Source organism: Mustela nivalis (genome assembly GCF_964662115.1).
Source record: "Mustela nivalis genome assembly, chromosome: 1".
In the NCBI taxonomy this organism is placed as follows: Eukaryota; Metazoa; Chordata; class Mammalia; order Carnivora; family Mustelidae; genus Mustela; species Mustela nivalis.
The window spans coordinates 118954412-118980731 of NC_139020.1; the positions used below are offsets into that span (position 1 = coordinate 118954412).

Here is a 26320-nt window from a genome sequence, read left to right on the forward strand (position 1 = left end):
AGGAGAAAGAGTTATGGCTCTAACAACTGTGACTAGGTCTCTTCCGCTATTCCTGGCTTTGTCTGGGTCTAGGGAGTCAGAAAGGAGAGAGGATATTCCAGAGAAATTGCAATTCATGCAGGAAGGAGGCTCCAATAGTATGGGAATGGCTACATAAACAATGGTGTCTTGTTGCAATTAAAAGCAATGTTTATGGACATTGGATAAATGTTTGTTAATTTTTTAAAAAGCAGGATTAAAAAAAATGTCTGGAAGGGAATCCCAACTAAAAAATATAAAATTACCCTGAAGAGAATACAATAAAATGTTAACCACATTCATTTCCAGATGACTGGATTATAATTTTTGTTTTCATCTTTGTACTTTCTGTATTTCCTGCAATATACTTGTATTACTTTCATATTCTAAAAAAAGAAAGTTGGGAGTAAAGGTGAGAAGTCATCAAAAGAAGAGCAATGACCCCTCATTCTTCACCACAGCTTTGGCTGCATCTTGTTGTCATACTGAAGGATGATTACACTAATCTTCAGATATCATTCCTGGGGAACCCCAGGATGGTTACTACTTTCAAGGGTCAATTATTCTGAAATCACTGGTAGCTATGATGGACTGTTTAGAGAACATAATAAAGATGTCAATAAATGGACAAGGTCCAATCAATACTAGGGCTTCTCAACCTTGTCCAGAAAAGTTTGCGTTGTGGAAGCCGATGTATACATTGTAGGACATTTAGCCACATCCTTGGCCCCCGCTTCCCAGTGATCAGTAACCAATGTAACAAGCCAAAGGTCCCCTGGGGAATACATTCACTTTGCTTGAGAACCACAGATCTCTACAGTGCCAGAAGACTACCAAAGCTACCAATGAAGTAGAGAATGAAGGATTTTCTCTACCTGCTGAGAGCGCCCTGCTGCATTATCCCAAGTTGGTGCCACGACATGGAAGACAGCTTGGCAGTTCAGATTACAGCCACTTGTTATGAATATGCTACCTATTTTCTCCACTGCTCCCTGCTTGACAGCATACAACTCTTCCTGGAGCTTTGGACCAGCTTTCTGCAAAATAGCCCGGGATAGTGGTCCATTTCCAAGTTGAAGTGTCTGGGAAACAGTGTTGACAATCACATGGGCCTTAAGAAAAACAGCAACATTTTGTTAGAGATTGAATCAGTAATTATTAAGCACCTACGACTTGCCGAGTATTGTGGAATAATGCACAAGACATGTTTTGTCTGTCATACTGACCTGTCAACCCTACCCTGGGGGGCTCACAATCTATTGTTACCATAATGAGTTGAGCCCCAAAACTTAGAAATAAAGGAAATGCATCACCCACCAATGTCAAGTCAACATGTGATGAATCAGAGTAGGGCTATGAAAATGAGCAAACCAAAGACCATAGACTAAGGAGAATCTGAATGAAAGGTAGATGCAGGAAGAGGAAGACAGTGAGACAGACAGAGACAAAAACACAGAATGTTGAGAGAGACCTTGGAAGAAAGAGTTGCTTTAAGGCAGGTAGGAACTGAGAGTAATTGTTCTGACTTTATTAACATACTTAAAGAAAGAATGGGTCTGTCTGAAGGGTAATGGGGTGGGGTCTGATCAGCCCTGAAGGCCTAGATAAAGGAAAGTCGTTGAGGTGAGGGTAGGCAGTGTCCCCTCAAGCCTGTCCAGGGGTATCAAGAGTTCTCCAATGCCTGCTGAGGCTATCCCTTTGGTGAGATGGGGTCATGACCTGATGCCAATAGCTATTAAGTATTCAATTCATTCAACTCCATTTATTCTGATTTCATATTCAAATTTGGAGGGGAGAATGCTTTGATCATGTGGATTTTAAGTATTTTGGTTCCTTGGGGAGCACTTCTTCATTGTAAATTAAAAGGTTTTTATGTCTCTGGGCCACTTAATAGTTTCATTTCTCACTCTCATGGGTCCACCTCCATCTTATATGAGGTTACTTAACATAAACTAATCTTAGGACCTGAGAAGTTCCCTGCAGGGACAAAAGTCAATGAGCTTGAAAAAAAAAAAAAAAAACCAAGATCCAGCCCACCTTCACCCCACTCTCTGTTTACTGATTCCTACACAGTTTGGGGAAGTAATATATTAACATGTAAAACAGTAAAATATTCTTAATGTTTAAATCAGTTCAAGATAATCGAAAGAAACTCTGTGTTAAAAAATACAATTAGTAATTGCTATAGAACTTCAAATACGGCAGGAATCCTTTAGACTGGACTGCTCAGTAAAGTCTTTACAAAGAGGATAAGGGATGGGGCACCTGGGTGCTCAGTCAGTTGAGCGTCTTCTTTCCACTCAGGTCATGATCTTCAGGTCCCACACTGGGCTCCCTGCTCAGGGGAGTCTGCTTCTCCCTCTCCCTCTGCCTCTTCCCCTGCTTGTGCTTTCTCTGTCTCTGTCTCTTGTTTGTGTGTCTCCCTCTCCCTCTCTCAAATGAATAAATAAAATCTTAGGGAAAAAAAAAGATAAGGAAGGAAGCTTGGACAGGGAGAAAGAAAGCAGTAAGGATTCTGGGTGGGTGAATGTTTGAGAAAACACATGAAAAAGGTCAGAAAGTAGTCCAGTTTAGCTAACAGAGAGTGCTAATGGTGAGAGACAGGGCTGGAAAGAGATTTGGGGCCAGACCGTGGAAGACTCTGAGAGCTCTTATTTTTTGGATTTTCTGATACAGGCAGGGGGAAGCACTTGATGAACATACATCAAACAGCTAGGGAGAGGGCAGGCTGGAGGGTAAGAGAGGCGACTAGGGATGCTGAAGGACAATGAAAATGAAAGGGAATACACAAGAGAGAGGGTGTGAGGAGGCTGGGAAACTGGTTGGATAGAGAAAGGAACTCAAAGAGTTAGAGGACTCCAAAGTTTATATGGCACCATCCAATCGTGAGACTAGGTACCCTGACAGGGATGAAAGAGTTTAATAATCAACTTAACAAACTACGTAGTGAAAAGACCTCAGTTTCCTCGTTTCTAAGATAAGGATATGGAATTTTATCTCAACTAGATTGTACCACAAACTGGGTGAGATAAAATTCAAAGTGGTCTGTTGTGACCTTAAGTCATAGAATGAGTGAATCAGACCCCAGTGTTTCTTGTTGGATTTACTGAATAGCGCCACTTACCTGGAAATTAGTAACATTTCCAGCCATTAATACGAGGTTTAGACCTTCTGTGGTTTGGGCTGAGGCTATCACATTTCCGTCTGGAAGACAGTTTTTCCCGCTGACTTGGTCTTTTGACTGTGGAGAAAACAGTAAAAATAATGACCAGGCAATGCTATCTGTAGACTTTCCTCTTAGGTTTCCAAACAGAAAATAGCTATTAGATTCCACACCTAACTCAACTCATAGTCCAACCTTAAGATTCAAAAGCAAATAATTTGTTACCACAATTTTTTTAGTATCAACTGTATTTAATACTCCAGTTGCCTGTGAGCTCTTTTACTTATTCCCCAATTCTAGCTTAGCAGACCCTGCTCATGCCCCCTGGCTTACAATTTAAGGGCACTCTGGTCGTATTTCCAGCTGTCTTTATTTCTATCCTTTTTTTTTTTTTTTTTTTTTTAGAAATAGAGAGAGAAGAAACAGGAGAAGAAAGAAAATTTTAAGCAGGCTCCGGGTTCAGTGCTAAGCCCAATTTGGGGCTTAATCCCATGACCCTGAGATCATGACCTGAGCTGAAATCAAGAGTCTGACGCTCAACCAACGATCCACCCAGGCACCCCTCCCATTGTTATTTCTTCTCTGAAGACTTTCTGTAGTGCCAAAGCCTGCTTTCCTTGCAGGCTCAACAGAGAGAAATTGCAGATAAATTAAGCCACCCTCCCACTGGCTCAAGCCCTCATCCAATGATTGACAGTTCGTTTAAAACCAGGGAGCAACCTTGCCTCCCAGGTAAGACTCACTCTGAGTTTTCCCAGTGAGATCAAGTGGTAACTGATTTGGTAACACACCCTATCAGTATCTTTTACTTCCCTATTTAGATCATTTGCACTTGAATCCTGTTTCAGGTTCTCTTGGAGGGCGGGGGGAACCCAAACTAAGACACACCCCTCAGTTCTATGCATAATACATTTATAGTTTTGACTACTAGACAGCCAGTTTTATTTATTTATTTTTTAAAGATTTTATTTATTTATTTGACAGATCACAAGTAGGCAGAGAGGCAGGCAGAGAGAGAGAGAGAGGAGGAAGCAGGCTCCCTGCTTAACGGAGAGCCCACTGCAGGGCTTGATTCCAGGACCCTGGGATCATGATCTGAGCCGAAGGCAGAGGCATTAACCCACTGAGCCACCCAGGAGCCCCTAGACATCCAGTTTTAGAATTTAAAGGATCATCACAGATCATCCAGTACAGAAACTTCATTCTCCTGGAGGAAAGAGAAAATCCAGTGTACAGAGATGAAACCATTTACTCAAAGTCAATCTAGTAGCTGATGAAGGCACAATCCTTTAATCTGCTCTTCAGAGAAACTATGAAGAGGAGCTGATCTATCTGACTGTATTTTCACACTTACCTATGGTAAAAACATGGTGCACATCACCTCCCTATCCCCCTATACCTCATCATCCACACGTGTGACAGATGTTAATTGGTATCAACACTCTTTTTCAATCATCCAGATAGTTTCAGAGTCTTAGTCAACACAGAGCCCCAGACAACAACTGTCTCTCAGTGCTAAGTAACCCATGAAATGAAATGTACTTTTCATGCCTGATCTAACTCAAAAAGGTTATGAGTTTTCTTTGCTTAAAACAAAACAATGTTAGAGAATTTTCCACACTCTACTTTCTATAAAAAACAGAAAACCCCAGAAGAACTGGGAATGCACTTCTTGAGCAGTCCTTTTCGCTCGCTCAGGAATTTTATTCTTTGTATTCTCCTGCATGGACTCTGGTATGTTTGGTGCAAGCATGATTAATGAACTCCCACCCCAAGAATTCCTTTGGTACAGATTCTTTCAAAGCACTGATATGAAAACCAGAAAAAGAACCAGCCACATTCCCTGTCAAATTTTGTTTTTTCCTTCTCAGTGTTAATGGCTGATGTCTTTAATTGTTGTGAATTCTTTTCACCTCCTCCAAACAACCTGTTATCATGATCTTCTCCTTGAATATATCACACTCAATCCAAATCCCATCATTCTCTGCTGTTTTTTATGTCTTCCCATAGCATTGACTTCACATTCAACTTGGTGACTTGATATTTAGAAATGATATGGCAGAAGTTTTCAGATATATCCTCATTCCAGGTCTTGATTATATTGATCTTTGTTCTTCCTTGAGTTCAATGGCCACAGATCTGAATGATACCTCTAACTCCTTAACAGCTGACTTGGGGCCATGTTACCTCACAGGGACACTGTCCCTTTATAATTTATGTTTCAATCAGGTGATGCTTCTTCTTCAAGATCTTCATATGAGAGGATCCAGAGCCACCAGAAATGGTGCTGGCAACTTTCTCAGTGGCTTCTCTTTTTCATACAAGGCTACGACCAAAGTCACATCATATGGGAAACAGAGATGGGCCTTTCACTGAAAACAGGCTCTTAGCCCACGCAGGTGTCCACCACTAAAAAATAAAAATCAAAAGGCAGGTATTTAGACAAAATCTTTGGCATAAAAAGAAATCCTGATATTGGCGTGCCTGGGTGGCTCTGTCACTGGGCATCTGCCTATGGCTCAGGTCATGATCCCAGGGTCCTGGGATCAAGCCCCGCTTTGGGCTCCCTGCTCAGCAGGAAGCCTACTTCTCCTTCTGTCACTTCCCCTGCTTGTGTTCCCTCTCTCACTGTGTCTCTCTGTCAAATAAATAAACAAAAATCCTTAATAAAGAAAAAAGAAAGAAATCCTGATACTAATGAGACTCTGAAATATAGTATGTCTACCTAAAATGGTACCACTGTCAGACAGCTCAGTGAAAAATGTGGTATTCATGAATGCAATAGAGCTAATCGTCACCTAATGGAATAGATCTATTCCATTAATAATTACTTTGCAGTGAAGGTTTGTACAATTAATCTGATTTTCCCACTGACATTCCTTATAATATTGGAGAGGTGATTTTTTTTTCTGGAAAAAAAAACAAACAAACCCTGGCTCTTAAAGATTCAATAAATACACAAAATAATGCATGATTAGTTAAAAATGAACTGTTAAGGAGTGCCTGGGTGGCTCAGTTAGTTAAGCATCTGCCTTGGGCTCAGGTCATGATCCCAGGGATCTGGGATCTAGCCTCCCATCTGGCTCCCTGCTCAGCAAAGGGTTTGCTTCTCCCTCTGTCCCTGCACCCTCTCTCTCTCTCTCTCTCAAATAAATAAATAAAATCTTTTAAAAAATGAACTTTTAGAAGTAAATGCAATATTGAGGGACTGGGGTGGCTCAGTTGTTTGAGCATCCAACTCTTGCCTTCCACTCAGGTCATGATCTCAGGGCTGTGAAATTGAGCCCTGCCATGGGCTCCACGTTCAACAAGGAAGCTGCTTGAGATTCTTTCCCTCTGTCCCACCCTCTGCCTGGGTGCTCTCTCTCTCTCTCAAAATAAATAAATCTTTTTTAAAAAGAAGCAAATACAATACTATTCTTTAATAGTTACAATAGTTAAAAACATCAAAAACAGTTGTGTGCAGTGATAATTTAAAAAAGTAATAAAATTAGGTCTGATTCCCTAGGTGCAGAGCCTGTGACGAGGATTCATGTGCAGTTGAATTATTAAAGTTGTACCCTCAGGAAAAACATGTAGAAAGTGAGAGATAAAGACAGAGAATGTGGTTTAAGTAAAACTAGTTTCTGCCTGATCCTGCAAGGACTCTGGAGTATATAAATTACATCATGGTGTTGTCCCAACCTTGAGACAGGGAGCTGTTTTTGCACCTGCATACCAATCAGTTCATTGTCTATGGGTCATCCTGGTTGGGTGATGAATGTAAACTCCCAGGCACTCCAGACTCCAGACCTTTAGTCTGCTAAAGGCAATCCCTCTGGAGAAGATTGTAAGTGTGAGTCCTTCACAGCAATATATATATATATATATATATATATATATATATAGCAGCTGACTGTGAGTGAACCTAATAAGTAAAAGAGACTCTGGAACATCTGGAAAAGCATCAAAAGGAAGGAAAAGCATCAAAAGGAAGGAAAAGCACTAAGCGAGGTCCAAGGAGTAACTGCACAAGAATGTGGCTTAGCACCTAAGTCATACAAAAATATCTAAGGGATTTTGATTGATGACAAATTCTATATAAATCAACAGTGATGTAGCTGTATTTAAGCAGAAAAAAAAGTCACCAAATGCTGGGAAGAACACGGAGCAACAGGAACTCTAATTCTGCAACATGGTACAGCCATTTCAGAAGACAGTCTGGCAGTTTCTTACAAAACTAAACATACTCTTACCATAGGATCCAGCATTTGTGTTTTGTGGTATTTACCTAAATGATTTGCAAACATATGCCCACACAAACCTGCACATGAGCTTTATTCATTATTGCCAAAACTTAGAAGCAACCAAGATGTCCTTCAATAAATGAATGGATAAATAATGGACATGATGCCTCCATAAAACAGAATATTATTCAGAGAAAAAGAAAAGAGCCATTAAGCTACCAAACGACATGGAAGAAATATAATGCCTATTGTTAAGCAAAGGAGCCCATCTGAAAGGCTAAATATCATATAATTCCAGCTATATGACATTTTGGAAAAGGCAAAACTGTGGAGACATTAAAAATATCAGTGGCTGGTGCACCTGGGTGGCTCAATGGGTTAAGCCTCTGCCTTTGGCTCAGATCATGATCTCAGGGTCCTGGGATCGAGCCCTGCGGGCTTTCTGCTCAGCAGGGAGCCTGCTTTCCCCCCCCTCTCTCTGCCTATTTGTGATCCCTCTCTGTCAAATAAATAAATAAAATCTTTAAAAAATAAATATCAGTGGCTGCCTGCAATTTGAAATTATTCCATATGAAATTATTCCATATGAAACTGAAATTATTCCATATGAAACTGTTACTGAGGACACAGGACACTGTGTATTTGTCAAAACCCAGAGAATCATCCAACACAAGGAGTGAACTCTAATATAATGGACTTTAGTTAATAATAATGTAGCAATACTTTTCAATTGTTAACAAAAGTATCATTAATCCAATACCTTAATATTAGGGAAACTGGGGGCAGGAAGAATTATCCTTACTTTCTGTTTAAATGTTCGTTAAACCTAAAACTGCTCTAAAAATAAAAGCCATTCATTTAAAAATGAGTAGTGATGAGATTTGGGGCTATAATAAGAAAAACATAGTAAGAAGAATAGGTATGGTGAAACATAATCCTATTCTTCTCACTGGTAAAAACGGGCAATGCCTGGGGTATTGTATTTTGTTCAAGGTGCTAAACTTTGCAAAGGGTTTATGAAAACTAGCTATGGTGTTCAGAAGAGGGAAACTGGGGACGCCTGGGTGGCTCAGTTGGTTAAGCAGCTGCCTTCGGCTCAGGTCATGATCCCAGCGTCCTGGGATCGAGTCCCACATCGGGCTCCTTGCTCTGCAGGGAGCCTGCTTCTCCCTCTGACTCTGCCTTCCACTCTGTCTGCCTATGCTCGCTCTCGCTCGTTCTCTCTCTGAAAAATAAATAAATAAAATCTTAAAAAAAAAAAAAAAAAGAAGAGGGAAACTGATGCTGTAAAAGGATTCAAAACCATATCACATGAGGGTATAAAAAAAGAACTGAATATATTTAACTTGCAGAAGTACAGATTTTAGGTAGGATGGGAGCCACACATAATAGTTACCCTTAAACATCTGAAGGACTATCTTATAAAGGATTTATTTCTACAACCCTAAAAGGAAGAGCAAGGATAGTAAGTAAAATATGTTTGGGCTTCATACAATGCTATTTTTATTTTTTTTCTTTTTCTTTATTATTTATTTATTTATTTATTTATTTATTTTTGGTGATTAGTACTGTTCTAAGGTAGGATGAGTCAACTCGGGGAACAGTGAGTTTGCAGCCAAGCAGAAGAGGGACAATCACCTAGTGGTCTGATTTTACATCTGAACTATTTTGTGTTTTCAGAGGTGCAGGGGGCATTTTTTTCTAAATGAAATTCACGAGTCTATTTCCAGTGCATGTTACCTAGTAGAAATAGTTTGTTACAGTACTTTTTTGTCGGAAGTCATAACAACATCAAAACAAAGGACACCACTTAGTAATAATACTTGACCCTGTAGCAGCTGAGACATATAGCTATCTAAAGCACAATTCATATCAATCATTTCTCATCAAATTAATAACTTGTGTTTTCCATTCTTTCCTACTTTGATAGTTATAATATCTTTATCGATTGAATACCTGTTATGTGTCAGTTAACAAATATTATCCTACTTAATTTAATCTTCACAGTGACCCTGTGAGATAGATTTTATCTCCACTTTTTAAATGAGGAAACAGAGACTAAGGAAGTAATGTTGCCATTGTTATCCAGCTAATTACAGAAGGATTTAAATATATACCCTTGGGGGTCCCTGGGTGGCTCAGTCAGTTAAGCTTCTGGCTCTTTATTTCACCTCAGGTCATGATCTTGGGCTCACAAGATTGAGCTCCACATTGGGCTCTATGCTCAATGCAGAGCCTGCTTAAGAGTCTCCCTCTCCCTCTCTCTCTGCCCCTCCCCATCTCTGTTTCTCTCCCTCTCTCTCTCTCTCTCATAAATAAGCGATAAATAAATAAATAAAATCTTTTTAAAAAATAAGAAATGAAAAATAAATAAATATATATCTTTGGGATTCTAAAGGCCAGTGGTGCTCTATTGTGATAGAGAAGACTGTGTAAGTAAGCCTTCTTGGACTGTGTAAGTAAGATGGCACCCAGTGATCCCTACCACTTGGTAATCATGCCTTTGAATAGTTTCCTTCCATATTGTATCAGAGTTGGTCTTTGTAACCAACAGAATATGGCACAAGTGATGCTATATCCCTTCAGAGGCTTGATTACAAAAGGCACTTAGAGCCCTCCACACCCCCTCATGGGAGCAGCCAGCTGCCATGTCATGAACACCCACGGGGGCAGGCCCTAGTGGCAAGGAGCTGAAGCCACTGGCAGCAGTTGTGTAAGCAAAGGTAGAAGAAACCCTCCAGTCCTCATCAAGCATTCTGATGATTGCAGCCCTGATGAACAGGTTGATCTCATGAGAGATCTTCCACCAGGATTACCCAATTAAGCCTCCCCCAAATTCCTGGCCTTCAGAAAGTATAAGACAATAAGTGCTTGCTATGTAAAGCCACTAACTTTGGTATGCAGCAATAAAAAATTAACACAGACTGCATGCTTATTTAGGATGGCTTGAAGAGGCTGGCTAGTGGAGATAGCAGGGATAAGGTTAAAACCTCTCCTCCCTCACCCTTTGTGTCAGAGTCATTGCTGAAAGTCAACCTCTAATGACTATACCAGCAATATGAATGTTTAAGGATCTTACAAAAAATTAAAAACAAAAAACAAAACAAAACTCAAAACCCGACCAAGCAAAAACAAAACAAAATAGAATAGAAAATAGAGTACATCAGTTCTTTAGCAAGAAATGCATGTTGTAGCAGAAATTTTTTCCAAATTCCAACAAATGTTTTTATTTGCAAAACAGATATGGGTTGGGATATAAACTATATATATCTATTTAGGGTGCACTGTGGTTTCCGAGAAGTTTGTAAACTGTTGCACTATACTCTGTATCACTCTGCCTCCCCTGCTGGCTTCTTCAGCTCACAATGGCTGGAGTGCAGACTGAGGCTCTCAACTAACCCTGTTAACTCCAGAGGTGCTGAATATGCTTAGATATTAACCATTTACTAGTATACCCATAAAAAACTGTTAAAAAAAAAAAAGCTCTTCAGATGTCAATACTCTTCAGGTTCAGGTGGCAAGTATGTGGAGAGAGATGGGCCTTCATATTTTGCATCTTTGGGAGGTTAGTACAAGTCCCAAGAATGAAACAGTTTTAAATGTAGAAGTCTGCTAAGTGAAGGATACCAAATGTTTGTCTTTTCACAAAGTACCAACTAAAAATGTCCAATGGTATCAATTTCTTGCTGTATAAAGAATCAGATATTATTTTAGTCTGGTCCTAAGACTATTAGCTTCTTAACCCATTATTGAAAGTTGAGCTTCTTTTCTCTCCAGAGAGCATCTCAATTTCTGGCTTTCCTGACTGACTGGTTTCCTTCAAAGCTATGTGAGGAAGATCCTAATTTCTGCTTCTCTTCTCTTGACCTCATTCATTCCCTAGCATTCCCTACCCCCCAACAAGTCTTCTATCCCCACCTGTAATTTCAGGGATACTTCTTGGCTTCACCAACTCTTCCTAAAGATCATAGTTGGGAGGGGGTGTGCCGGTGAAGTATGGCCATTAAAAATGGTATTTATTTCATCTTATTATCTAAAATATAAACTGTTTTGTGGCTTAAGTTCTTTGGGAGATTACTACCTTTAAAATGGTTCATTTTAATTTTCTTAATTCTTACTGTCTTCCTTAAGGAATGATCAGATTCTGAATACATCTCAAAGGTAAAGTGAACAGGGTTTCCTAAAGAACTGAGAATGGGATATGAGAGACTCCCAGGTTTTGGTCTGAGCAACTAGAATGAAGTTGCTATCAACTGAAATAGGGAAGCCTGTGGATAATGTAGGTTGGTAGCGTAGAGTGAGGAGGATGGGGAGTTTTGTCTTGGACATGTTATATTTGTATCATATACTTTTAGACAACCAGGTGAAGAAGTCTAGTATGCAGTGAGTGTAGGCATTGGAGTTCATGAGAGAGTATTGACTGCAGATATGAACTGGGAGTCATGGATATGTAGACAGTATTTAAAGCCATTAAACCTCCCAGGAACTGAGTGAAGACAAAAAGAAAAAAGGAGCTGAGCTCTATCTTCAGAGTTGAAGAAAAGAAGGTAAATGAGGAAAAAATGAGAATGAAGAGCACCTGGGTGGCTTAGTCAGTAAAGCATCTTCTCTGGTCATGATCCCAGGGTCCTGGGATGGACTCCCTCATCAGGCTCCCTGCTCTGCGGAGAGCCTGCTTGTCCTCTCCTCTGCCTGCTGCCCCTCCTGCTTATGTGTGCGTGCATGTGCTCTCTCTCTCTCTCTCTCTCTCTATCAAAGAAATAAAATAAAACCTTAAAAAAAAAAAAAAGAATGAGAATGAACAGCTACAGAGGTACAAAACAAAAATAAAAACAAAAACAAAAAAAAACCCAAAGTGTGGCATCCTAGCAGCAAGTGGAGAAAATGCATTTGGAAGGAGCTATTGAATATTGAGTCGAATGTTATTAAGAGATCAAGTAAAATGAGGACTGCTAAGTGGCTAGTGAATTTAGCAATAAATGATTCTTGTCACTGGCAAAAATAATTTTGGTGGAATGATGGGGTAAAAGCCTTTTTTAGAATGGATTTAAGAAAGAATAAGAGGGGAGGAAATGGGGATGAGTAATGACAAATTCAATTGAGAAATTTTCCTGCAAAGGGAAACAAAGAAAAGAAGCAGCTAACTACCAAAAAATTGAGGTTAAGAGAAGTTTTGCTGTCTGTTTTTTGTTACTGCACAAAAAACAATTCTTTCAGCTAGGTTTTCACAGAGAACTGTTCAAAGCCCGAGTTAATTCCAGTAAGAATGGGTGTCTTTGATGGGTTTCCTAAGCACTTGTGTGGCCTCTAATCTGACTTCATTTGTCTATGAAATGGGTAATAATAACTGTAAAGATCAAGAAAGAAGAGAAATTGATTACCTTTGTAGTCAGAAAACTCAACCAGGGCTGAACTCTCCTCTGGGAAAAGCTGCACGTTGGTTACTCCTTCTCCTCCATTGCTATTAACTATTATTAATTTGAGGTGGCAGATTTTCAACCCTAATGGTTCTTGTCAGTTCCAGAAGTCTTGGGAAAATCTCAAATTGCTGAACTCTATTGTGTCTGACACAAGCATTAACAGATGTCCTGACACCTACAAATAAAAATCAGTTTATTGGTACTATAATTTCATTTCATAGCAAAAGAAAACAGATTTTGAAGTGTAACTTGATTTAGAGGCTATAACTAAGAATTAAAATTTAGATACTAAATTTCTATATAAAGTTATATTTCAGTGTCAACCTCAACCTATCCCACATTGCTTACTGTGAGTGCATGAGTACATAGCTATCATTAACAGTGGCCTCCATTTAAGACCATTTTGGGAACATGGGTCGACACTTACCTTTCTAAATAAAATCAAGTATGGGCAACCATTTTGTAAGCTCATAGTAATAATGATGATGATTATAATACAATATTGTTTCCTAAATCTAATTTCCTTCCCCGCCCCCTCACTTTACCATAGCTTGGTCTCTATTTGGACATGTCATTGTCATAAAAATAAGCTCCTATAACTATTAAGTTCATGGGAAATTTGAGGGTATATTCACAATGGTTAAGAAAATACACTCAGAAGTCAGAATGTTTAATTTGGAATTCTGATTCAAATACTTACTAGCTTTGTGCCTAAGAACAAGTCATTTAACTTTCTTGAAACCTAGACTTCTTCATCTATAGAATGGAAAAAATAATGTACCTATCTCATAGTGCTATATGTTTTGAGAGTGAAGTAAGTAAAAGCTTAGCACAGTGCTTAGCCTAGAGCAAGGCACCTGATAAATGCTAGTTATGGGTAGTACCAGAAGTGATAATATGTTATCCCTTGCAATCATCTTACTGGGAGTTAGAAAGAGCACAACTTTTAAACAAAACCCATTGTGGGATGCCTGGAATCTCAAAATAGGATACAACCACTATTTGCAAATGAAAGGTTAAAAGTCATTGTCTGCCTTACCAGTATTTTTGAGAAAAGTCATGACAGCAACTTCAATATTGGGTATTACTTCCACACTGAAGTCACCATTGGCTTCTGACAGGCCACTAATCAACTCCATAAGCACAGAGAGCACATTCTCTATAATGGTGCCTTGGATATTGTGAAATGCAACCAAAAGGGAGGCTCGTGAATGGTCTTTTGAAAATTCATCTGTTTCATCCACTTTCAATTCATCCGTTTTGTCCACTCTTCTGAAAAGCATTGCTTTTGCATGAGGTCTTCCAACTTAGCAATTTTTAGAGAGACAGAAACACTTAAGATGTTAGTTTTACATCTGATTTGAGATCTGAAAGGATTTGGCCTGTATCTTACTTTCTGATGTTTTCAATGCTTTGGAAGAAAATAGATTTCACTCATTGCAGAAGGAAGGAAGAAAGGAAGGAGAAGGAAAGGAAGGAAGGAAGAAAGAAAATAGTAATTCTGGCTAAATGATTGCATAAAGTAATACCTTATTCTTTGTAAAATCAGTTTTACTCACCAAATCACAGGGAAAAAAAATAATAACCATGACAATAAATGATGACGCTCATCCACTGACATAGATTATTAGTGCTACAATTCATTACTGAAAAGAAAGAAGTTTCTGTTACTGCATAATGAAAGGGCAATCTACAGATAACCAAAATAAAAATGTTGCATGGTCATAAAGAAGATTGGGTATGGGGTAGCTATTTATGAGGAGAACAGAGATTATTACTTCAATTTTTCATTGTTTTTAACCCTTGAAAGAGAAATAAAGGAACTTTTAGTATGATAAAGAGACTTACTCTGAACTCAGAAGTTAATAGTATTCACAGTGAAGAAACAGGACAAGTCTTTGTGTTAAATACCCAGTAGTGCAACTGCAGGGTCATAGTGTAGCTCTATTTTTAATTCTGAGGAATCCCCACACTGTTTTCCAAAGTGGTTGCACCAATTTGCATTCCCACCAACAGTGTAAGAGGGTTCCCCTTCCTCCACATCCTCTCCAACATTTGTTGCTTCCTGCCAACTGGAAGGGATTATGCTGAGTGAAATAAGTCAAGCAAAGAAAGCCAATTCTCATATGGTTTCACTTACTTGATAAGGAATAACATGGAGGACATCAGGACAAGGAAAGGAAAAGTGAATTGGGGGAAATCAGAGGGGAAGATGAACCATGAGAGACTGTGGACTCTGAGAAACAAACTTAGGATTTTGGAAGGGAGGGGGTGGGGGATGAGTGAGCCTGGTGGTGGGTATTAAGGAGGACACATATTGCATGCAGCACTGGGTGTTGTACATAAACAATGAATCTTGAAACACTGCATCAAAAACTAATGATGTATTTTATGGTGACTAATATAACACAATTTTTTTAAAAAAAGGAAACAGGACAGCCACTCTCCTTAAAAGTAGAGGAAATAAAACAAAAACTAAAAATGTACTCTGGTACCACTCCTATTTAATATATTTTTCAGAATACTTCCTAGTCATCAAAATAAGGTGGTGAAAAGAAATAAAAATAAATATAAAAATGGAAAAGATAACAAAAACATTCTTCACAAATACCATAGTCACATACTGTGAAAAAATTTTTAAATCATCAACACCATCAAGAAAGTGAAAAGACAACTCATAGAAAGGGAGAAAGGATTTGCAAAGCATAGTTGATAAAGGGCATGTAATCTAAATAAAGAACACTTAAAACTGAACAATAAAAAAAACAAATAATCCAATTTTAAAATAGGCAAAGGATTTGAATAGACACCTCTCCAAGGATGACATACACATGGTCAATAAGGACATAACAAAATGTTGAACATTATTCATCATTAAGAAAATGCAAATCAAAACCACAATGAGCTAACACTTTACATGTACTGGAATAACTAAAATTTTAAAAGATGGACAATAACAAGTGTTGACAAGGATGCAAAGAAACTGGAAACATACCTTGCTGGAATAGAAAAGGTACAACCACTTAGGAATACAGTTTCACAATGGAGTTACTATATAATCCAGGTGTTCTACACTCAGACAGGAATATACCATAGAGGTGAAACATATGTCCACACAAAAACTATTTCACAAATGCTATGGACAGAATGTTTGTGTGTCCCCCAAATTCAGGTTTTAAGTCCTAATCCTCAATGTGATTGACGGTATTTGGAGATGGGGTCAGATGGGAAGTGATTAGGTTTAGATGATGTCATGAAAGTGGAACCCCCATGAAAGGACTAGTGTCCTTATAAGAAGAGGAGACAACTAGAGCTCCCTTTCTGCCATCTGAGAAAATAACAAGAGGGGGTCATCTGCAAATCAGGAAAAGGGTTCTCATCAAGAACTCTATCATGCTGATTTCCTGACCTCAGACTTCCAGCCTCCAGACTATGGGAAATCAGTGCTGTTTAAGCCACCAAGTCTATGGTATTTGTTCTAGCAGTCCAAGTTGACTGAGACAACAAATGTTCACAGCAGCATTATTCACAATAGTCAAAAGGTGGAAATAACCAAATGTCCATCAATTAATGAATGGATAAATAAAAAATGGTATATCTGTACAATGGCATATTATTTGGCCATAAAAACTAACAAAGTTTTGATATATTCTGCAACATTAATGAACCCTGAAAATCTGCTAAATGAAAGAAGTCAGTGGCAAAAAAAAAAACCCACATACTAAATTATCTTATTTATCTGAAATGTCCAAAATACATAGATTCACAAAGACTGAAGTATATTAGTGGTTACTAGTCTGTGGGGAGGAGGGAAAGGGGAATGATTGCAAACGCACTTGGAGTTTCTTTGGGGTGATGAAAATTTCTAAAAATAGACAGTGGTGAACACTGTGAACATACTAAAAACCACTGAATTGTACACTTTTAAAGAGTGAATTTTGTGGCATGTAAGTTATATCTCAACAAAACTGTTATTTAAAAATAAGAATCTGGTTGCCTGGATGGCTCAGTGGGTTAAGCCTCTGCCTTTGGCTCAGGTCATGATCTCAGGGTCTTGGGATCAAGACCCGCAATGGGCTCTCTGCTCAGTGGGGAGTCTGCTTCCCCTTCTCTACCTGCCTCTCTGCCTACTTGTGATCTCTTTCTGTCAAATAAATAAATAAAATCTTTTTAAAAAAATAAGAATCAATAAATTAATCCTTAGAGAAAATATAGATAAAGACATATGAGATCACTTTAAGAGAGTATCTAAATATTAATGGCAAAAATAGTCTCAATAGTCTCCAGCCTTGCATAAATATATTACAAATGATAATACTCTCCAAATTACAGATTATAATATATGAAATCCCTTAATTCAAGTCCAGTTAAGTGGTAATTTATAAAATTTGATAAAATGAAAGCAAACTGTGTTTTAAAAAACAAAACAATATCAAATGAAATGATGAGGGACTCAGCATGCTACACCTTAAAATTCATTTTCCACAGACTGGAAGAAAATATTTGCAAAAGACATAACTAATAAAAAGCTGTTACCCAAAATATAAAGGACCTTTGGGATTCAACAATAAGAAAACAACCTAATTTTAAACCAGGCAAAAGACCTCAATGTAGGGACCTACTTAGCCAGAGTGACTCCATCTCAGTTAAACAGCCATTTTGTCGTTTGTGCAGTAAAACTTAAACTGACCTTGCCCCCCACTCCCAAGAGGAACTTACTTAAAAGCAAGTTGGTCGACCAATATGGTCAACAGTCCCTGATAACAGAGCTCAAATACCAGGATGGGTCAGGTCAGGTGGAGATAACAGAGCCCAGAATGCAAAAATGAGTCAGGCCAGGTGGAGACAATCTCATTGGCCAGGCTCAACCACATGGTCTTTGCTCTATAAAAGCTAGTCTGTGAAGCTGGGGGTGGTCGCTCTCTCCCTAAGAGATGGCCCCAGCCAGTCGGTTTGATTCTCCGTGTTGGCATGAAATAAAGCTTTGCTTGACCTTTGCTTTGTATCTGTCTCGCTCCTTTGATCACGGACCCCATCACTCAATAGATGCTTCACCAAAGAAGATAGACAAATGGCAAATAAGCATATGAAAAGATGCCTAACATTATATGTCACTGGGGAAATGCAAATTAGAAAAATAAGGAGATCCCACTGAACACCTAGTGGAATGGTGATAATACCAAACGCAGGCAAAGGATGTGGAGCAATAGGAACTCTCATATCATACATAGTTGGTGGGGATGAAAATGGTATTCACTTTGCAAGACAGTTTGATAGTTTCTTACAAAACTGTACATATTCTTCCCACACAATCCAGTAATCATGCTGCTGGTAGTTACCCAAAAGAGTTAAAAATTTATGTCTACAGGGGTGCCTTGGTGACACTTAGTTGGCTAAGTGTCAGCCTTTGGCTCAGGTCATGATCCCAGAGTCCTGGGTTTGATCCCCTCACGGACCCCTGTATGGAACCCTGCATGGAGCCCCACATCCGGCTCCTTGCTCAGCAAGGAGTCTGCTTCTCCCTCTCCCTCTGCCTGCTGCTCCCTCACTTGTGTTCTCTTGCTCTGTCAAATAAATAAATAAAATCTTTTTTAAAAAATTATGTCTACACAAAAACCTACAATAGATGATTATAGCAGTTTTATTAATAATTGCCAAAACTTGGAGGAAACTAAGATGTTCTGCAATAAGCAAATGGATAAATAAACCTTGGTATATCCAGACAATGGAATATTATTCAGCACCAAAAACAAATGAGCTCTCAAGCCATGAAAAAACATGGTGGAAACTTAAATATGCATTACTAAGTAAAACAAACCAACCTAAAAAGGTTAACATATGATTCCAACTATATAATATTTTGGAAAAGGCAAAACTATGGAGACAGTAAAAAGATCAGTGGGTGCCAGGGATTAGAGTAGTGGGAAGGATAGACAGCAGAGTACAGAGGATTTCTATGGTAGTGAAACTATTTTGTATGATACTGTAAAGGTGGATATATGTTATTAAACATTTGTCAAAACTCAAAGAATGTACAACAGCAAGAGTCAATGCTAATGTAAACTAGGAACTTTAAGTGATAATAATGGGTAAATGTAGATTCACCAATGACAACAAATGTACCACTCTTGTGTGAGATGTTGATAATGGAGGAGTTGGGGGTGACAGGTGGTATATGGGAACTTTCTATATCCTCCACTCAATTAAAAAAAATCTTTAAGTAGTAATTATAAAGCTAAATAGTTCTAAATTAAAAATAAATGATATGACAAGAAGTAAAATAGAAGTTCCAGATATAAACCTTAATGTATCAAAAAGTTTAACATAAGTATTAAGAGGAATAAGAAAGTAAAGAGATGAATCATAATTTAATAAATATTGTTCAGAATGTTAATTTTCATTATGAAGAAAATAAAATTAGATATAAATTCATACTTCACAGTCAACACCTAACCACAGTAGATTAGCCCCTGATAGGTTAAAAATGTTAACTTTAAACACTCCAAAAGTAAGGACACCTGAGTGGCTCAGTGAGTTAAGTGTCCATCTCCTGATTTCCACTGTGGAATTAAATTAGAAAGAAAGAGCAAATTAGCAATAGGTCCAACGACATGGATGAAACTCAATTGTATTATGCTAAGTGAAAGCAGCAAGGCTCAAAAGACCATGTGCGGCATGGTCTACAGGGACCAAAATCTGACCACTATTTGCCAAGGACTCACCTTGAGTGCAGAAGTTGATTACAAAGGAACCAGTGGGAATTCGGGGAGTGATGAAACTCTTTTTTATACCTTTATATCTTTGTATATCTTATATCTTGTGGTTATCCCATGATTGTATGCATTTGTCAAAACTCAAAGAACTGTACACTAAAAAGTATGAATTTGCTGTATGTAAATTATACCTTAAATTTTTAAATGAAAGGAAGTCAATAGCATTCATATACACAGAAGATACAGTGAATGAAACACCTCATGTAAAATAGCAAAATAAATAAATGAATAAAATATTTAGAAACAAACTTAACAAGAAATATTCTATATAAGAAAATGTTAAATATTTTTTTAATTTGAATTCAATTAGTTAATATATAGTGTATTATTAGTTTCAGAGGTAGTGGTCAGTGACTCATCAGTCTTATATAACATCCAGAGTTTATTACATCACATGCCCTCCTTAATGTCCATCATCCAGTTTCTTCAATTTTGTTATTAATTGGTTTATATAATTGGCTGCTCCCATGTTAAGGGTATAAATATTTACAATTGTTAGATTGTCTTGTTGGATAGACCCTTTAATTACGATATAGTGTCCTTCCTCATCTCTTAATACAGTCTTTGGTTTAAAAATCTAATTTGTCTGATATAAGGATTGCTACCCAACTTTCTTTTGATGTCCATTAGCATGATAAATGGTATCCACCGCCTCACTTTAAATCTTGGGGTGTCTTTGGATCTAAAATGAATCTCTTGGAATGCCTGGGTGGCTCAGTAGGTTGGGCGTCTGCCTTTGGCTTGGATTGTGATCCTGGGGTGCTGGGATCAAGTCCTGCATTGGGCTCCTTGTTCAGTGGGGAGGCTGCTTTTCTTTCTGCCTGCTGCTCCCTCTGTTTGTGCTCTCTCTCTCTCTCTCTGACAAATAAATAAAATAAAATCTTTAAAAGAATAAATAAATAAAATGAGTCTCTTGCAGACAGCATATCAATGGGTCTTATTTTGTTTTGTTTTTTATCCAATCAGATACTCTGGGTCTTTTGATTGGGGCATTCAGCCCATTTACATTCAGAGTAACTGTTGAAAATATGAATTTAGTGCCATTGTATTACCTGTAAAGTCACTGTTTCTGTGTATTGTTTCTGTTTCTTTCTGGTCTGTGTTACTTCTGGGCTATCTCTTCACTTAAAGGATCCCCTTTAATATTTCTTGCAGGGCTGGTTTAATGACCACAAATTCTTTTAATTTCTGCTTGTCCTGGAACCTTTTTATCTCTCCTATTCTGAATGACAGATTTGCTGGATAAAGTACTCTTGGGTGCATATTTTTCTCATTTAGCACCCTGAGTATATCATGCTACTCCTTTCTGGCCTCCCAGGTCTGTGAATAGTCTAATGTTTCTACCCTTGTAGGTCAAAGATCTCTTGTCCAGAGCTGCTGTCAGGATTTTCTCTGTTTCTGAGATTTGCAAGCTTCATTATTATATGTCAAGGTGTAGACTATTTTTATTGATTTTGAGGGTGGTTCTCCGTACCTCCTGGAATTGAATGCCTGTTCCCTTCCCCAGATTAGGAAAGTTCTCAGCTATAATTTGCTCCAATATACCTTCTGCCCCATCCCTCTCTCTCCTCTTCTTCCAGGATCCCAATTATTCTAATATTGTTTCACTTTACAGTATCACTTATCTCTTGAATTCTACCCCCTGTGATCCAGTAGTTATTTATCTCTCTTTTCCTCAGCTTCTTTATTCTCCATCTGTTTGGTCTTCTATATCACTAAATCTCTCTTCTGCTGCATTTATCCTAGCAATTAAAGCCTCCATTTTTTTATTGCATTGCATTAATAGCCTTTTCAATTTCAACTTGATCAGATTTTAGTTCTCTATTATTCCAGAAAGAGATCCTCTAGTGTCTTCTATGCTTTTTTCAAGCCCAGCTAGTATCTTTATAATCATTATTCTGAAGTCTAGTTCTGACAACTGATTTATATCCAAACTGATTAGGTCTCTGGCAGTCAGTACTGCCTTTTGTTCTCTTTTCTCTTTTTTGAGGTGAGTTTTTCTGTCTTATCATTCTATCCAGAGAACAGATGAACAAGAGAACAAAATACTAAAATGACAACAATGAGCCCACAGAAATATACACTAAATAAATCAGAAGAGACCTGAAACTGAAAAAAATTAAATGAAAAATTTTTAAAAAATAGAGAGAGAGGATATAATGGTACAGGTGAAAAGAATAGAACAATACACTATATCCTGGGTTTATTTTGGTGTCTTTGTTAGAAGACACCACATGTGTAACCTTAGATTAGGCAATAGTTTTTTTTTTTTTATCTATGAAACCAAACATACAAGTGACAAAAGAAAAAAAAAAAAAGGAATATTGGACTTCACCAAAATGGAAAAGTTTTATATTATCCAGCCTTAAAAAGGAAGGAAATCCTAACACATGTTACAACATGAATGCATTTTGGAGACATGAAGTCAAGTGAAATAACCCCATCACAGAAGAACTGCATATTGTATGATTCCATCTATATGAGATACCTAGAGTAGTCGAATTCATAGAGTCAGAAAGTAAAAGGGTGGTTGCCAGGGACTTGGGGGGTGGGGAGAATATGGAGTTAGTGTTTAGGAATTAGAGTACTTTCCAAACTTCAGTTGGGGAAGATGAAGTTCTGGAGATGGTGGTGGTGATGATTGCATATCACTGTGAATGCACTTAATGCCATACAATTATACATTTAGAAATGGTTAAAATGGTAACTTTTATGTTGTATATATTTTACCACAGTTAAAAAAAAATTATCTCTTGTACTTCAAAAAAAAAAAAGAAAAAGAAAAAGAAAGAAACTACATCCCAAAATTGTAAAGAAAAATCTATCTCTATATACAAATAAATAAAATTAAATATAATGAAAGGATAGAATATAACTCTCAAGATGAAAATTTTAAAAAGACCTGTTTTAAAAAGCTGATAAAATAATAAATCATTTCAAAAGGAAAGAGAAAAAAATTAAAATGTAAAAACTAAAAAATCATGAGGGGAAAAAAAATCCATGAATTTTATATACTATTTTCCCCTAGTGCTGGAGTTTTGCAATTCTGTGTAATTGGTAAACTTGGTCTTAGCTAGAAGTTCTCCTGATCTTTGACCGTTGTACTAAATCTTATGCCCTTTGCTCTGGGTGGAATTGTACTATCCTTGCCGTGGCCAGGTTAAGCTTATCGGCTCCCATTTGGTCTCTGCAGGACTTTTGTTCCCTGAAGGCTTTCCGCCAGCTTTGGAGGATGAGAATGAAAATGGTGGCCTCCCAATCTCCAGTCCCAGATCCAAGAGCTCAGGGTCCCACTCTTCAGTGAGCCTTCAGAGAAAAGCAGTCACTCATTCCTGTCTCCCTGGTCTCCGGCTTCACTCCATGCTCACCCAGCCTATAACAGAATGTTTCTATCTCAGGCACGTGACCCTGCTTTGAGTCTCCAAACCCACTCCTGTGGCTTTCCCCACAATGCTGCTAGCGGGGGTGGGGGCAGCATCTTGCTGTGGTGCTGCCACTTTCTGGGCCCCTGCTTGGAAATCGGTTGCTGGACTGTGTCATGGTTTGCAGATTACGGAAACCCCAAGCTGAGAGCTCCACTCCCGGGCTCACTGTTAGTAGCTGGCTTTCCTGTGCCAATACCTGGAAGCCATGTCATCCTCGGGCACCCCGGGTCTTTCTGTGACCCCAGGGATCCTGCGACTCACTGTCCCACCCAGGATCACACCCGCTTTACCCCCTGAGCAGTTTGAAGACAGGGATGTCCTTCACCAGAGCAGACTGCTTAAAGTTCCAATTTTGTGCTCCACTCCTATATCACTTGCTTGGGAGCCACCTTATGGAGGCTCTTGCCCCCCAAGGTCTATCTTCGGATATACTGCCTGGAATTCACTTCTCTGCACTTCTACCTTGCAGAAAGTTGTTGTTTTTCTATTTGTAGAATTATAGCAATTCTTTTCTTGGATCAGCAATTGAATTCACAGGTATTTGGAATGATTTGATAGCTATCTAGTTGAATAACTGGGACCAGATGAAAACTAAGGTCTCTTACTCCTCCACTACCTTGGAAAGACCTCTTTAAACACTCCTTAAAGACACGAAAGTAAACCTGAACAAAGAAATGACATCCTTGGGGTGCCTGGGTGGCTCAATTGGTTAAGCATTTGCCTTTGGCCCAGGTCATGGTCCCTTCCTGGGATCATGCCCAGTATCAGGCTCCTTGCTCAGTGGGGAGCCTGCTTCTCCCTCTGCCTGCCACACTCCCTGCTTGTGTTCTCTCCCTCTCTCTCTGACAAATAAAGAAATATTTTAAAAATTTTAAAAAAGGAAATGGCATCCTTTGTTCTTGGTTAGAACATCTCAACACCATCTCAAGATGTCAGCTATCTGTAATTTAAAAATTTAATGCAAATCCAGTATAAACCTCAGTGAGCTTTTTATGCCACTGATCATAAATCAGAAGTCAGTCCCAGGGGCGCCTGGGTGGCTCAGTGGGTTAAAACCTCTGCCTTCAGCTCAGGTCATGATCCCAGGGTCCTGGGATCGAGCACCGCATCGAGCTCTCTGCTCAGCAGGGAGCCTGCATCCTCCTTTCTCTCTGCCTGCCTCTCAGCCTACTTGTGATCTCTGCCTGTCAAATAAATAAATAAAATCTTAAAAAAAAAAAAGAAAAAAAAAAAGTCAGTCCCAAAGTTCATAAGTAAAGATAAGCAGACAAGAACAGCTAGGAAAACAGCAGGAAGGAAGAGCTCTTACGGGAACTAGCCCTGACATTAGAATATATAATAAAGTCTCTGCAGCAGATGAATAAACATGTCAATAGAACGTAAGTTCCAGAAACAGTCAAAATACATGTAAAAATCTAGTAAGTGATAAAGGTGGTATCTTGGGCAGTGCTAATCTTTTTAATAAACAGTGTTGGGACAACTGGATACCCATTTGGAAAAAAGATAAAATTTGATCCATGCTTCAAATCATAAACAAAAATAAACTCCAAATGTATCAAAGATCTAAATGTGAAAAATAAACCATTACAAATAAAATGGGTGACCATAACCCAGGTGATAGGGAAAGTTATTAAAATATGACCAAAATTCCAAATGCAATAAAATAAAAAATTAGTAAATTAAAAAAAGGGGGGGGGGCACCTGGGTGACTCAGTGGGTTAAGCGTTTGGTCATGTGATCTCAGGGTCCTGGAACTGAGCCTCCCTGCTCAGCTGGAAGTCTGCTTCTCACTCTGCCTCTGCCCCCGCCTCCTTCATGCTTTCTCTTTCTCTCTCAAATTAATGAATAAAATCTTTTAAAAAAAGTTTTTACCATAAAAATAAAAACTGTTTGTATGGGAGAAAAAGCCACCATAAGCAAACTCAGAAGACAAATGACAGACTGAAAGGAAGTAGCCATAACATATATCACAGATAAAAGATGACTATCCCTAATGTATGAAGAACTTCTAAAAGTGAAGGGGAAAGAGACCAAAGATTCCATGGGAAATGACGCCCTGCACTCTATTCTCTACCGGGACAAGTCAGGCTGGTAAGCTCCTCCCCAGAGACAGGGGGTTAGAGGGCTGTGCGGTCTCCCCCAGCCCAGTCCTGAAGTGTCCCATGCCGCCCTCCGCACTCCCGCCCATGGCGCTGCTCACCATTCCTCTAAGCATGAACACCAGCCAGCCGGACATGCTGCCCAGTTGAGGCGGACCTCACGCTCTAGGCCTCCGGATCTCCTAGGCTCTGTACACAGTGGCACAGCCACCAGTTCCTGAGCAAGTTCTTCGAGTGTGGGGTGTCAGGCTTCCGGCATCTGGGCCCGGGGAGCAGGGTGTAGTCCTCCCCAGCTCCACTCCTCCACGCATGAGGCCCCAGCCCCACCCAACTGGCCCGTGCCTTTCCTTTCACTTTCTTTTCTCTGCAAATCACTGTTCCCTAGGTTTTGGTTTTCAGACCTCAAAAACAGCTGCCTCAAGATTCTATCACCCAGAGGCTCCTGGGTGGCTCAGAAGTTTCAGCCTTCAGCTCAGGTCGGGGTCCCAGGGTCCTGGGATTGAGTCCAGCATCGCCTGCTCAGGGGAAAGCCTGCTTCTCCCTCTTTCACTCCCCCTGCTCCTGTTCTCTCTCTCCCTCTGTCTCTGTGTCAAATAAATAAATAGATAATTAAATCTTAAAAAAAAAAAAAAAAAGATTATCTCATCCATTTGAGACAGACGTTGCTGTCAAATTTGGGGTGCAAATTCTGGGCTCTGAGATTCTTCAGACGTGTAACCCCAGTCAATGAAATCTGTCACTGGGCATAGATACCTTGTATTATCATGGGGATTAAATGAGGCAAAGTCTGAAATACTCTTTGGGTTTCTTTCCCTAAATGAAAACAGGTACTCATGGAGGTCTGGCAGAAAAGCAAAGTGGCAGTAAAGGCGAACTTTTGAAAAGGAGTTTGGGCAACCTGTATACTCAACGTGGGTAACTGATGAGAGTTTAATAAAGGAATTACCTTTGTAAATGGAGGCAAAGGGCTAAGAGAAACCTGCGAGAAATAGTGAAGCAGCCCCTCTCCCCTTCCTCCTCCCCTTCTCACTTCCCCTTTTCCCCTTTCCCCTCCCCTTCTCTTCTCCACTTTCCCCACCTTTTCCCCTCCCTTTCCTCCTCCCCTTTCCCCTCCCTTCCCTTCTAGGTTAAAGGGGAAAGGGAAGAGTGTGTACTGAACCTTTTATCTGAGGGCAAGTTCAGCTGTTGGAAAGGAG

At 39.0% G+C, this 26320-nt stretch overlaps 1 protein-coding gene across 16 annotated transcripts in view; it reads right to left on the minus strand.

Annotated features, from left to right (window-relative positions):
• The window catches only part of PARP15 (poly(ADP-ribose) polymerase family member 15), a 48495-nt gene extending 23016 nt beyond the window's left edge, over window positions 1-25479 (minus strand). The window contains exons 1-6 of one of the 16 annotated variants that reach the window (XM_082740385.1): window positions 25226-25456; window positions 13867-14133; window positions 12789-13002; window positions 4536-5590; window positions 3143-3259; window positions 894-1130 (exon numbers count right to left, since the gene is read on the minus strand). In XM_082740385.1, the coding sequence (XP_082596511.1) occupies window positions 894-1130; window positions 3143-3169 (264 nt within the window). In that variant the 5' untranslated portion in view covers window positions 3170-3259; window positions 4536-5590; window positions 12789-13002; window positions 13867-14133; window positions 25226-25456. Of the gene's footprint in view, window positions 1-893; window positions 1131-3142; window positions 3260-4535; window positions 5591-12788; window positions 13003-13866; window positions 14134-25225 lie in introns of all 16 variants that reach the window. The other 15 variants (XM_082740394.1, XM_082740389.1, XM_082740393.1 and 12 more) reach the window with 15 other exon arrangements.
• Window positions 25480-26320: the final 841 nt, after the last annotated feature.